The 15206-nt window shown below is 38.3% G+C and overlaps 1 protein-coding gene across 1 annotated transcript in view; it reads left to right on the top strand.

Moving 5' to 3' along the window:
• The first annotated feature begins 845 nt into the window (after positions 1–845).
• Positions 846–15206, top strand: part of LOC134535791 (uncharacterized) — a 443681-nt gene continuing 429320 nt past the window's right edge. The window contains exons 1-2 of the mRNA XM_063375065.1: positions 846–911; positions 995–1147. Of these exons, the coding sequence (XP_063231135.1) occupies positions 1012–1147 (136 nt within the window). The 5' untranslated portion in view covers positions 846–911; positions 995–1011. The remainder of the gene's footprint in view (positions 912–994; positions 1148–15206) is intronic.

Here is a 15206-nt window from a genome sequence, read left to right as displayed (position 1 = left end):
TATCTTCGTGTACCTAGGGGTAGTCGTCGGCTACCCTACTGTACCGCGATTGTTTTCTGTTTATAATCAGGGAGCCTGGGTCGCGGCGTGGACAAAATGTCAGTCTCTTGAAGTGGTTGGCCAGGCTGCGATTAGGTCTGCGAGGAAAGCTTGCTATTAATAAATCTCGTCTTCAGATCTGAGCGAGATGTCTTTTCTACCGCCTTCATCAACGTCCCCAACCTCGCCTTGATTCCTCCCCCTGAAAATATTAATAATCCATCAGTGGCCCTTTGTTTTTAAAATTTCATTCCTAGTTATAATTAAAATTGAAATTATTTTTTCATATTATCAATTTGTCCTGTACTATTATTGTACACAGCATGGTGATGATTTTGAAGATGAAAGACATTTACATGATTAATAAGCACCACTGTAATTTTTAAGTGGGTTTAATATTTTGTAAGGTTCATTTTTTAAAATTGTAAATAAAAAAACAGTACTACAAATTTATTCATTGAAATTAAAGTTGTTTTTTGTATGTACATATATTTTTATATTCTATTCAAACTTTATGTTACGAAGTAATTTCTAAACTAACATATTGACTTTGACATATGAATATTCATATAAGGGAACAATCAAATAGTTAATTCTAATACTAGTGTTTGTTTTATTTCTTTTATAAAAAAATATTAAGTTGTTAAAGTTAACATGGTAATTCCCGCCACCACCTTTTATTTTTTTTGGTTAGTTCCACGAGTGTTACTTGGACCGCTAGGATAGAACATAGAGCACGAGAAGTAGTATTGCGTTTCCAATCTTGCCGTAGGTGAATAATCTTTGCTATTGTTGTCTTTTTTTCTATTAGCGCTAAACTGTAAATTGTTTTAATTTTAGAAATCCAGTTGGGCTTAGTTTATTCGTTAAAGGTAATAGTATTATTTATTTTAAGAATGAAAAACATTTGTAAATTTTTCTGATATGTATATTATTGATACATGTGCCTGTTTAGTTTCAGAGAAGCTGAGAATGGCTCCAAAATACAAGCTAATCTACTTTCCTTCTAAGGCTCTCGGTGAGCCTATTCGTCTGTTGTTGTCTTACGGTAACCAGGAGTTTGAAGATTACCGTTTTGAGCGCGAACAATGGCCATCTATCAAACCATGTGAGTGAAACATTTATGATTGATGGTTGAGTTAAAAAAATGAACAGTAGTCAATATCCCGATACCATAACAACAAATACTGTAGAGGGAGAATACAGGACAGCTCGCTCGTTTTCGCGAGAAACCGACGGTGCTGCGCTCTCGCGGCTCGGCGTGATGACTACCCCTAGCTGCCGCGACCACGGCCGCGCCATACGAAAACCTCTGATACTAAACTCGCTGAAGTACAAAGAGTAACCGTCAGAATTGAAAGTAATTATTATTAAATATTTTTTTTTAAAATTCTATTGCCTTATAGAACGTAAAAATTTTCCCCAAGTCAAAATATTTCTCTTAGAGAAACATACTATCGTGAGTTGTAATATTTCCCACTTCCCGCATCAGTGCAGCGCATCAGTGCAGCGCACAAATAGAGAGAGGGAAATTTCTACTGAAAGAACAGAAAACAAAGGAAGTACAATATTTTGATGAAGTGCCACACACAATGTGACATATTTTGTATGTTTGTCTCTTGAAAAACTTATAGCGCAGGCCTTTTAGTACTGCGTCAGTTACCAAAATGTCTGGAGGAATTTGTGCTGTATATGGTTGTAAAAACTATTTCGTAAAAAACAGCTCGAAGTCTTTCTTCAGATTTCCAAAGGCCCGGGATTGAGAAACCCACTGAAATCGAAATGTGTGACGAATGGTTCAAAATTTTTGTTAACAAATATTTTAATGTCATGATCAATTGTTTTATAAAAGGTGTAAACGATGAATGTGGAAGAACCCGGAGTAAAGAAAACAAAAAAGCCAAAAAAGTCATGCACATGTAAATTGCATGGAATATCTAGCAAAGCAGTGGTTATAAGATATGATCGGGGAAAATAAACTTCTTGCTACCTATTTAGGTACAGCTGGATAAAATTTTACAAGCATATTCGTCTCTTGTATATTATTTGCCTTTTTCATTTACAATGGAAGTGAATCTTGTAAAACTTGTTCTAGCTCTGGTACCATTGTAATAATGCATTTATTTAAATATTATTATTTTAAAGTAACGAGGTATTAATACATATTTAATATTTATGGTAGCTTAAGATGGTGCAATTGTAAGTTCTAATTTAAGGATTATATTGTTTATTTACATTGTGTCAAACACTATGTACTTCTACATATTTATGTCATACTGAAATTATGTATTTTTTCATCCCCCTTTAATTTTCAATATTATTTAAATGTCCATGTTATTTAATTTCATAATATCGTGCTCAAATCTCTGTTAACTGTACATATAATTATTATATACGTATTATACACTATAGGAACAACTGTACTCATTATATTGTCACGCGGTAAAATTTTACGTGTAGAGTTTTTTTAATTTGGCTTTGCGCATGTAGTGCTTTGTGAGCCCGCGTGAGTTCCTGACACTTGTTTGCGACACTCGAGCTTTGATTTGTTTTCCTGGCGCGGTAGATTGCTAACGCTCTCTGTTTTTCTGGGGCGGTGACGTGATTCGCCGCCCGAGAGCCTGGCCAGCTGCGCGGGCGGTTGCGTCATCTTGTCCTGGAATCTCCGGGAGTGTTGGCAGCCCTGGTTGGTTTCGCTGCGTTGGTGTTTGTGTCGCCACCAGGTGGCAGACGTGCGAGTCTGGCATGACGGGTGGAGGGGGGGATAGCGTCGGTTGGCGGAATGGCGGTTGGTTTGTGGAATCGCGGCCGGGATTTTTGTTTTCGCGTGGAGTGTTTTCGACGTGATGACGTGGTGAAGTGGATTTAATAAAAGGGGCCACCCTGGGTGCGCCGGTGTGGTTCTTCTCGGTGAGGTGCTGGAGGTCTGTCGGAGCCCCGGCCTGGCGGGTAGCTGCGTGCTGCCGTTCGGTGTTGTAAGTAATGGCGAACTCGTAATTTTCCTTCACCTCTTGTAACATCTGTGGGCGTATTTTAAAATTGGGTTAGGATGACTTAACGTTTTGATTCTTTCCAGGAGTGCAGGCAGTGTGTGGTATCCAGTAATGTAAACTTTCTTTCGTTAATTTAGCTTAAGGATGGGTCGAGGTGTGCGTTAAGAATAATCATGTTATTTTAAAAGGAAGTAATACTCGTTCTAAGAAGAGGATAAATTATTGTGTATTTATTTATTTTTTTTATTGCTTGTTACCAGAGATATTTTGACATGATTGACTTTATTTAATTATTTAATTAGTTATTTATTTACTTTTGTGTTGGTCGCAGTTTACCATAAATAAAACCTGAAACGATGTGGGATAAATAATACTTTATTTTCTTTCAGTCAACACCCTACACCCCCTGTCCTAAGGAGGTTAGACCATCCCTGTACCAGCTCTACTGCTACCCCCCCCCCCCCCCCCCCTTAATGTTTATTTTGAAATAATAAGATGTTATCTTATTTTTTTTATTTTATTTTGAGTGACATTTGTGTAGATCTTGACGGAGTCCGAGGGCCCTTGCGACAAATTGGTGTGAGGCTAGGGTATGTCTAATTGTAGGGTGTGTGTTATTTTTTTTTTAAATTTGTTTGGTGTAATGGTGATGTTTGGTTTTAACCATATCTGTTTCAGGGGTCACGAGGTACAGCCAGGTTATTTATAAATGTTTTAAGCATGAGAAAGTATTATTAATTTATTTTTTTTTAAGTTTGGCCTATTCTGTAATGGTAATCATTTTTTTTTTTTCAGCCAGTGTTTGAGATAAGTGGTTATGTTTATCAGCAAGGAACAACATATTCAGGAGTTTTAATTTGCATACCTTCCATTTTCAGGTTTTAATTATAGGAGTGGAGACAGAATGCCTACTTACATGTTCTCAGAATAAGTGTAAAAATGAAATGGTCTTGTTATAGAGTTAAGTATTTTTAAATTTTCATTAAGTTAAGTAATTTTTTTTTTAAAAATTGCACTTTAGTATTTCAATTGGTTTTTTTTTTTTGATATTGTGTGTGTGTAATTATAAGCAGTTGATTTAAGATTTTTTTTTTTAAGCCAGGTTAGGTAGGAGGCTGAATGTTTATCAGGAGCATGATTATTTTTTTTTTTAGTTTAAGTATGTCCACACACTGAGTATTCTGTTTATTTTTTTATGTTTGGGCATGTCTTATCAATACACTCTTAGCCTATGTACTGACGACAAGACAGGGATACCTGATATTTGTGAAAATAGTAGTTCAGATGAGGAGCCCCTGGTAAAGATACAAGAAAAATTGCATTTGTTAAACTCAGCACCTAGAGAAGACCACCACGACACAATGGAGGCAGGAAAATTTTTTGTGGAACCTAGCTATTTTTGGGGGAGACAAATAGAAGATGTCGATGAGTTTATAAAACAGTTTAGGAGAGCAGCCAAGGTCAATGGCTGGAATGACCAAAAATGTATTGCGTATTTACCCACATTTCTCAGGGGACCAGCTAGCCGCTGGTATGACAGTTATGAGTCAACATTGGAAAATGTGAAAACTTTTGATGAATTAGCCACTGCTTTAAAGGCTGCTTTTGTTCGTGTAGGTCAGGTAGAAGACCTGGAAATAAGACTTCAATCAAGAGTACAGGGTGGGGAGGAACCATTTGAATCTTTTATTTACGACGTTCTTCACCTTTGTAATCGGCTTGACCCCAAAATGCCAGAAGCCAATAAAGTGAGATATTTATTAAGAGGCTTACGACCGGATATTGTGGAGAAAGTTATGTTGTTTCCTAACAACACAGTAGACCAGTTGCTAGGAAATTTAAGAAAAATTGAGGCAGGCCTATACTATGCGAAGAGTCATGATAGATTAAAGGGAAATGGGGCTGTAAAACCAGAACAAGTGCCTGTTCGAAATATCAGGGAGGCAGACACAATGGATTCAAAAATAGAAAATAGACTAATGGAGTTGGGGAAACAGTTAAAGCAACTGCGTGAAGAAATGGAAGTTTTAAGAGTTCAGCCCATACACTTGCAAAATTTCAGACCTAGTGGAGAAAATAGAAATAATCTTAACAAACAGAAACACAACAGTACACCTAGAGACACAACCCAAGATCCCGGTTCTAGAACCTTTGCTAGACCCCAGAGGACCTTTGATGGGAGACCCATCTGTTTTAAATGCAACAAGCCGGGACACATTCAGTGGAACTGTCGCTCACAGCCAAATATGCAGAAAACAGGGAAACTAGGCCGGAAAAGTTATGCACAGACTAGGAATGCATTCTGTAAAAACACAATGTCCCTTTTTAAGTGCGATGGAGTGTTCAGTTTAAAAACTAAGATTTTTGGGACAGAGATCCCCGTTTTTATAGATAGCGGCGCTGCTGTATCTTTAGTGGATAGTAAGTTAATTCCTAAACGTTTTTGGAAACCAGCAGAACACAGAGTTGTAGCAGGGGTGTCTGCACAAACCCACCACTTGAATCACATGGTTATGCTAGGTTTTAAATTAGGCCAATTTTTTTATCATCACCCAGTGGGACTGGTAGAAACACCAATCCGTGGTCTTATTTTAGGATGTGATTTTCTTACTAAGTTTGAGGCAGTAATTTCATGTAAGGGAAACAGAAATACTTTATTTACAATAAACCATCCCACTGCGGGCATTCAGGTACAAGGAGCAGAGGTGAGGGAGGCTAAGGACAGACACATAAAACATGATAAAATTAACGCACCTCCTTGTGATAACCAAGTTCAGAAGTCAGGAACCCAAGATGATCCTCCTAAAGTAAACAAAATTGAATCAGAACCTACTTTGAGGTTAGGTTGTGTCAGGATAAAAGAGCATTCACACAACGAGGCTAGGATGCATCAACGAATTCCAGTGTGTTTTGCAGGTAATGATTTAGCAGAGGAAGTTAGTAGTAGAACCCTAAGGGGCAAAGAGAAAACGTTAGAATTACCTGTTTTTGTTGTGCAAGATATTGATTTGACTAAGAAGCAACAGTCTGACCCCAGGTTAATGCCTTCAGGACCTAAGACAAAATTACGTAGATGGACCAAAAATGTTTCTTTGCATGATGATGTGTTTTGCTATAATAATCCCAAGCCAGATAGAATAGACCAACGAAGGTACGACAAACGAAGACGAGCGGTGAGTTATAAGGTGGGGCAGGAAGTGTTAGTGTTTACTCCGATCCGGAAAAAGGGGCTTTCGGAGAAGTTGTTGCATCGCTGGTTTGGTCCTTTTGTTGTTGAGAAAAAAATATCTGATAATCTGTATCGGTTAAAAAAGTGTCAACGTGGTAAAGTTAGCTATGAGGTAACTAATGTGGAAAGATTGAAACCATTCTTTGCTGTCTGAGTTTTTTTTTTTTTTTTTAATGGTGATGTCAATTGTGAACCCTGTTTGTATTGTGTCTAGATTCTTTGTAAGGCCATCAAGTATTTGTTTTTGGTGTTCGTTTGTTGTGTATTGTAACCTGTGATACATTTCATTTCGGTCCTGGGTTATTTTGTTTAATAGTGACTTGTCAATTTAAGATTTGTTTTTTTTAAGTCGCTCGTAAGAGTGTTTCAGGTACCCTCAAAGCCACTCGGGCCCTCATAATGAAGACAACTTGCTGATGGCTACTGATGGGTATGCTGGTGCTGTATCGAGGGGATGACGCGCCTCATTCGCCGTTCCAACCTGAGACAGTGGGGGTCATCGCTGGACCCCATTTCTTTGAATAAACCGGTTGAAGTATTGAGTTTCATGGTCAGACATGTTCAGAGTATTGCATTATTTGTGATAGGGGGTACCCTATTTTTGATTATCATTAGAAATCCATACCTTGTGGGTATTGGAACATTCCCACGTGTAGCTGCACTGGATGAGACCGCTATGTTAAATGCTGAACTTACTGTTATGGTTTTTATATTGGGAATTATAATTGGTATGTTGGCTTTTCTTATCTGGAAGTGTATTCAACTTAAACGAAGTGCACAGAAAAATTTGAAGATATCGTCCCCAGTCACGCCTGTTGAGGCCTCCACGAGTGGAGAGGCTATGGACTTACGAGAACGATTACGTAATGAAAATGTAATAAAGGCCAAATTGTCCAGTAACACTGGTGATGAATTTCTTGTAAACATCACACTTATCGAACCATGAGGTAAATTTTCTTTGATTGATGGACTCATCCTAATTGTTTACTGTTATCGCGGTTTGTAATTATTTCAAAATGGTATTTGTTGTTTAATGAAGAATTAGCTATGTTTTTTTAAAACAAAGTAAGTTACGACTAATTATTTGGGCACATTGGTGTATTGTTTATAAAGATTTAGATTTTGTTTGTTAACCAGAGATGACCCTAGGTGTCTGTTATTTTGATAGGTTATGCTGGATTGGGAGTTAAGCCGAGAAAGAGTTCCTTATCTCCTTTACCTCCCTTCCATACTCCTTCCAGTGTCATGTACTGTGCGTTTGAACCAGATTTCCATGGACTCGGAGAGCCAGGACCAACTTTAAACTCGACATGTGGTGCTAGTGTAGAAGATGAACTGTTATAGCATCAATCATCGTGTCCATCCTCATTACCGAGGATCTGGGACTATACAGCCTGTACCTGGTGGTGGGAAAAAGTAACTGTTATCCCATCCAGGAATTGTTGTGGGCTGTGTGTGTGACTCCTGTAGAAGTGCATTCGTCGGATGACCCCAGTTGATTGCGACATGTATGTGTGGACTCTCAGTTTCTAGAAGAGAAGAGACGAGACTGCTTGGTCGCAGTGGGGTTCGCCGCTATCATGGCGTTGCTACGTTGAGAAGCCAGTGCTACATTTCTGTACTAATGAGTTTGATGAACGTTCTATCCCGCAGCTGGTTGCTGCCATTACGACTCTGTGAAGATTTTGGACTTCAACTAACTTTTGAAACTTTTGAACTACCTTCTGGTTCCTACCTAGAAGCGTATCCTCTTGTGCCCTCGGTCCTCTTAAAAGGGGAAGGATATTTTGTTGCAAATTTCTTGTTTTGCTCGGGTTAACCTTTATTTGTAGGACGTAAGTTTTGTATCCTAATTATTGAATCTGCGGGGTAAACAGGCACCTGGGTTCATCAATGGTTAGGCGTTTTTGGATTCCCATACTTACCTTGTTTGAGATTTGCCTATGTTAGACACTGTTGTTAAATGACATTAATGAAAGGTTAAATTTATGAGTATGTTCATTTTCTATTGTTGAAGTATGTTGCTACCCCTATGTAAGTTTATGTTTTTGAATCACCTAAGATTATTTTTGTTGTTGTTATTGTTTATTTTGTTGATGAATCTGATGCTGGGTATGAAAGTTTCACAGTATTGACGGATGGCACTGCTGGCAACATGCAGCAGAGATGGCTGGAGCTGAGGGGTGCTACTCCAAAAGGTGGAGCCCTGGACTTGGGGACGAGCTGCAGATCGTCCACCGGGATCATGGCTTCCGCCACCCCTTCGAGCTGTGAAATTGTAATTTTATGTTGTAAGCAATCGGATCAATCTTTGGATACCTCGAACCCGTCTTTAAGTCTAGCTCTGTTTGTTATGTCATCGATTCTCCTCTGGCCGGTCTTGCTATGACTTTTAGGAATTGGCTCGTGCCTCTCAGGCTTCTTTTGTAATCTTAATAGTTAACATTGTACAATTTTCTTTCAATCCTTTGTTTGTAAATTTAAAGTTGTGGTTCTTGGCTTGTGGGGCACAAGCCCTCGTCGTCCGGAGTAATGTCACGCGGTAAAATTTTACGTGTAGAGTTTTTTTAATTTGGCTTTGCGCATGTAGTGCTTTGTGAGCCCGCGTGAGTTCCTGACACTTGTTTGCAACACTCGAGCTTTGATTTGTTTTCCTGGCGCGGTAGATTGCTAACGCTCTCTGTTTTTCTGGGGCGGTGACGTGATTCGCCGCCCGAGAGCCTGGCCAGCTGCGCGGGCGGTTGCGTCATCTTGTCCTGGAATCTCCGGGAGTGTTGGCAGCCCTGGTTGGTTTCGCTGCGTTGGTGTTTGTGTCGCCACCAGGTGGCAGACGTGCGAGTCTGGCATGACCGGTGGAGGGGGGGATAGCGTCGGTTGGCGGAATGGCGGTTGGTTTGTGGAATCGCGGCCGGGATTTTTGTTTTCGCGTGGAGTGTTTTCGACGTGATGACGTGGTGAAGTGGATTTAATAAAAGGGGCCACCCTGGGTGCGCCGGTGTGGTTCTTCTCGGTGAGGTGCTGGAGGTCTGTCGGAGCCCCGGCCTGGCGGGTAGCTGCGTGCTGCCGTTCGGTGTTGTAAGTAATGGCGAACTCGTAATTTTCCTTCACCTCTTGTAACATCTGTGGGCGTATTTTAAAATTGGGTTAGGATGACTTAACGTTTTGATTCTTTCCAGGAGTGCAGGCAGTGTGTGGTATCCAGTAATGTAAACTTTCTTTCGTTAATTTAGCTTAAGGATGGGTCGAGGTGTGCGTTAAGAATAATCATGTTATTTTAAAAGGAAGTAATACTCGTTCTAAGAAGAGGATAAATTATTGTGTATTTATTTTTTTTTTTATTGCTTGTTACCAGAGATATTTTGACATGATTGACTTTATTTAATTATTTAATTAGTTATTTATTTACTTTTGTGTTGGTCGCAGTTTACCATAAATAAAACCTGAAACGATGTGGGATAAATAATACTTTATTTTCTTTCAGTCAACACCCTACACCCCCTGTCCTAAGGAGGTTAGACCATCCCTGTACCAGCTCTACTGCTACCCCCCCCCCCCCTTAATGTTTATTTTGAAATAATAAGATGTTATCTTATTTTTTTTATTTTATTTTGAGTGACATTTGTGTAGATCTTGACGGAGTCCGAGGGCCCTTGCGACAATATTGCACATATTCATAAAAAAAACTTTTAACCAATAGGCTGTTGAACAATAGCAAATCAATAGTATTTAGTGGCTAAAAAATTTGGATAATTTAATTAATTCATTAGATAATTCCCTAAATGAACGATGATTAGCAATAGAATGCTTTGAAAATTTTTACTTCAATTTTCCTTGAAAATATGCTGTTCATTGTTAACTATTTTTTACATCGAAAGCAACTAACTTTTCAGCAAATAAATTTACATCTGCATGGCCGCAAAGAATACGAGGGTCAACACAATTTTTTTTCAAAAGAATCTGTTTATTAGTCTAGGTGCAATGACGAGTTGAATTTAATACATTTTAGGCTTGGAATGCATGGCCGTGGGTGCTGTTATCACGCCGAGCCGCTAGGTAGCAGCGCTGACGCTCTGCCCGCGCGGCTGTTCTATTAGTATAGAGCTGTCCTGTATTCTCCCTCTACAGTATTTGATAACAATTCACCAACATGGTGGCGCTGACGTAGAGGTGGGTTGCAGAGTATCAATCGGTTACTTTGTAACTGATACACGCCTGTGTCAAGTACTGCAAACGAGTTCAATATTCAAGTATCAAGTACTTAAGTATCAGTTTAGAATTCACCTGGAACAACAAAACAGCCAATGTGCGCAGAACCCTATCACACATGACGGTCACTTGGGCGGAGCTTGTGAAAGGGGAGGGAGCGGCACAATGAATAAGGGATAAAGAAGGGAAAAAATGTAGGGGAAGGGGAAGCCTAAGATATACATCAAGTTCTGTCCCTGCCCAAACACGCCCAAATATTCACCTTCGGCCAACCTCGGGTTTATTTATATATACATATTTATATTTCTCTGTTTATTTTAATGTAGCTATACTAACCTAACTAACCGTCCATAGTGTTCTAAAGTGTTTTAATGTAGCTAACCTAACCAACCACTTTTAATATTTGAATTCATTTTTCCTGCGCAAAAATAAAACAAATCCCGAGGTTGGCCGAAGGTGAATATTCGGGCGTGTTCGGGCAGGGACAGAGCTTAATGTACATCTTAGGCTTCTCATCTAATTACGCTCAGTGCGCAGTGCGTGCTTTTTGCAAAGATTGAAGACTCCGATACCTTTTTTCGACTTCAAAGAATGTAGAACGAGAAAACTGATACCTTTTTACGACTACGAAGAATGTAGAATGAGAAAACTGATACCTTTTTACGAAGAATGTGGAAAGTTACAGGGTGTCCACATTCTGGAAAATCAGAGAAAGTCAGGGAAGTTGAAGTTGGTCAGGGGAGGTCAGGGGAAGTCAGGGAATTCACTTTAGATCAGGAAAAGTCATGGAGATTCCCCAATGATAGCAACTTGAGGGGGAAATGTCATGCTCCAGTCTGCCATCACCCAGACTGTGAAAGCAGTTTTTTTTCAGGTCATGGTTTGAGACACAGTCGTACACAATGTAATGGTGTATGCAAGGTTTTGTTTGAATTTGCATTTTTTTGTAATGCAGTTGAGTATGATTATTGTAATTTTATGAAAGTCTGCCCATGCAGTGGTAGGAACTTTACTGTGGTAACCTGTATATGCATGTATTTGTATCCTTGTCTTTCCCAGAAACTGTTAAATAATACAATGCAGACCTCTGCATGATAAAATTTTCATATTTATTTTGAATTGAAGATTAAACAAGAACTGAAATGCATACAGACAACAAATATATTTTTTTTTGGTATATGATTGTGTACATATTTTTAATGTCAATGATTTGTTTTGGTGACGTGTTTCAGGTTTTGAAAAAGTGTGATCTACTAGTGAAAATAAAAACTGAACTGCTCCATCAGGTGGTGTAAACCTGGTTCTGTCAATTTTTGTGTCATTGCATCATTTTTCTATAGTTGAAGGAACCATGGCTAAGCAGTGTACATTTAATAAACAATGGTTAGATTACAAACTGAATCCAGAATTTGCCAGTTGGTTAGACTTAGTGCTTGGAGATTCTTCATTAGCTTATTGTAAAGTTTGCATGAAATCTTTCAAGCTTAGTAATATGGGGAGACAGTCTGTTCTTTCTCATGCTAAGGGACCAAAGCATGTGAAAAATGCTCAAATTACATGTTTGCAACCCAAAATTTTGTTTTTCACCAAATCCGCTAGAACTGAGAAGTGTGAAGTGCCTTCATTTCCATCATGTAGCTCACATGCATCAAATCCATCTTCAACGTCAGACTCATCCTGTAGTAGTTCTTTAACTCCAGTCTTGCAGCAAACTAATGTGAAGACTTTCACAGTGAATGATGATGATGTTACATCAGCAGAAATAATGTGGGCACTGGAAGTAGTTTCAGGGAAGATGTCTTTGAACGCTTGTGACAAAAGTGTATCTGTTTTCCGAAGAATGTTTCACGATAGCAAAATAGCTCAGAATTTCTCAATGAAGAAAACTAAAGCCTCGTATGTAATTAATCATGGATTAGCCCCTTATTTCAAAGATTGTTTGAAGTCTGACTTGAACAACTGCAGTGATTATGCAGTGTGTTTTGATGAATCACTTAATAAGGTGGTGCAGAGGGGTCAAATGGACATGTTTGTACGTTTTTGGGATTCAACCAACAAAGAGTTTGCACACGTTATTGGAACAGTGTTTTCTTAGGACGTGCAACTGCTGTACATCTGTTGGCAGGATTTTCTGAAGGCCTTATGCTCCCTTTAGAAAACTTGTTGCAAGTTTCGATGGATGGGCCAAACGTAAATCATAGTGTTTATAAGAAACTTGAAAGTAAACTGAAAGATGACAATCCAGATGGAAAATCTCTCCTTGATATTGGAACCTGTGGCTTACATACAGTTAATGGATCTGTGAAGACTGGTCATCAAACAGCTGGTTGGGATGTTAATTCCGTTCTGAGAGCCATGTATGGTCTTTTCAAAGAAAGTCCAGCACGGCGAGCAAAGTACATAGACATTACACAGAATAAAGACTTTCCCTTTAAGTTTACTTCTGTGAGGTGGCTAGAAAATGGAACTTGTGTTGAACGAGCACTGAAAATATATGACAATGTTCAGAAATTTCTTGAAGAAGAATCACTTCCAGGAAATGATAATTACAAATGTCTCAAAGAAGCTATGGCTGACCCTCTTCTGAAAGTCAGGATGACAGCTTTCAAAAGTCTAATATCAGAGTGTGAACCTTTCTTGGTTCAGTTTCAAAGTCAGAAACCTTTGGTGCCTTTCCTGTACACAGCACTTCAAGAACTTCTTGGGAATCTCCTAATGAGATTTGTCAAGCAAGAAGTAATTGCTGAAGCCAGTACAGCATACAAACTGATGACTAGAGAAAGTTGATGTTGGATATGCTGCCAAAAAGATGCTTAAAGAAGTAAAGTGTTCTGACAAGAAGAAACTTATGTTTAAAATGAGTTTCAAAAATTTCTTGTCAGCATTGTAGAAAAGCTAAAATTGAAAAGCCTTCTGAAATCACATCTTGTACGAGGATTAACTTGCTTCGATCCAAAGGTTATTTTCTTCCAGTCAGGTTTGGGTTGAAGAGAGTCGACACTGTTCTTGAAGAGTTACATGGTGCCAAAAGGATCTCGGAAAAGCTGGCTGATAGAGCCAAAAAGCAGTATGTTACTCTGACTGCATAAGCTCAATCGTAGACATGGAAAAAGATTTTCACAGATTTTGCCACTCACAACAATGATATTCTTGGACTAGATGAATTTTTTCATTCACTTATTGGCAATGACAAGAGGTTTGAGGATTTGTGGCAAGTCATGAATCTCTGTTTCATCTTGTCACATGGGAATGCTTCCGTGGAAAGTGGCTTCTCAATAAACAAGTCTCTCCTTGTTGAAAATTTATTGGAAGAATCTCTAGTGGCTCAACGTATTATTTGTTATGCTGTGAAGAATATGGGTGGAACACTAGAGGTGACCATTACGAGAAGCATGCTTGTTTCTGTGTGAGCTTCAAGGCGAAGATACCAAGCATATTTGGAAAATAAAAATGAGTTGAATGCAGAAGAAGAGAAACAATGGCAAGGAAAAAGGAAAATTGAGCAACAGCTTAGGGAGCTAGAAGAAAAGAAGAAAATCATGAAATTGTATAGAGAGAAAGAAGACACCGAAATTGAACGCAAGAAAAAACTTCTTAAGAATATGAAAAATAACTAGAAGCTATCATTAATGTATCAAGTTCCTTAAATCAGTGTTTTAAAGACTAAAAGCTACTAATTAATGACTATTGCTTATTCCATTTAAAATTAGTGTGCAATATCATTCTAACTACATACTATATTTAGTTTCATTGTTACTGTGTTTTGTTGCATTTTTATTGATTTTGTTGTTGCTTTCTAGCCTTTGTATTGATAATTTTTCAATTTTATAAATATAAATAAAAATTAAACTAAAAAAGAAATAAAGTGGAGAGAGAACTAGGCCAGCTATGGGGATGGTGGAGGCTGGATTTTCTTTATTTCGTTCAAAAATGGTGAAATAGGCAAGTTTAAAAAAATCAATTGGTCAGGGAAATTTGAAATTTTGATCAGGGAAAATCAGGGAAATTTTATTGCAGATTTGTGTGGACACCCTGAAAGAGAAAACTGATACCTTTTTACGCTGGTGATGACGGGACGGACGATGTGTAACCTGTAACGAGAATGCTGATACATTGTTGTTTCCTGGGACCGCTACTGCTCGTGCTGATACAGAAGTATCAGATACTTGTAACCAGTACATTACTGCATCAGTAACTGGTTGGAACTGATACTGAAAATTGCTGTAACAACCCACCTCTTCGCTGACGTCATTACAATACCACTATTCTTATGGGTGTAAGCGCGGGAATATGGGGGTTTTGGGCGGGGATCATTTACGTGCTAGATTTGCATAAAATATGCTTCATTATCAAACAAACTTTTAGGTATAGTATTCTATACCTACAATCCATACCTATTCAAGTATGGAACATAATACGGACGATTATTTCATACTGTATTATACTTTATGCTATAATCCCGCTCTGTTGAGGATATTTTGCGATACCATGTTTTATAATTTAATTCTTTTTCAAATTTATTTTAACATCCTGGGTATCATAAATTAGCCCTAACTACATATTCTAGTATGTAACACGATACCGTTTGTATAATATTCACACTATCGTATTCACTACAGTCCCATCTGGTTTAGTATATTCTGTGGTATTACATTTATAAATATTAATTGTTAATTTTGTTTACTATGCTTTATTTAAACTTCTCAGGTATCGAAAAGTCTACTTCAGCCCCACCTATT

The sequence above is a fragment of the Bacillus rossius genome, chromosome 10, assembly GCF_032445375.1.
Source record: "Bacillus rossius redtenbacheri isolate Brsri chromosome 10, Brsri_v3, whole genome shotgun sequence".
In the NCBI taxonomy this organism is placed as follows: Eukaryota; Metazoa; Arthropoda; class Insecta; order Phasmatodea; family Bacillidae; genus Bacillus; species Bacillus rossius.
Note: the sequence above shows the minus strand (reverse complement) of the source record. Positions and strands in the feature narration are given on the sequence as shown.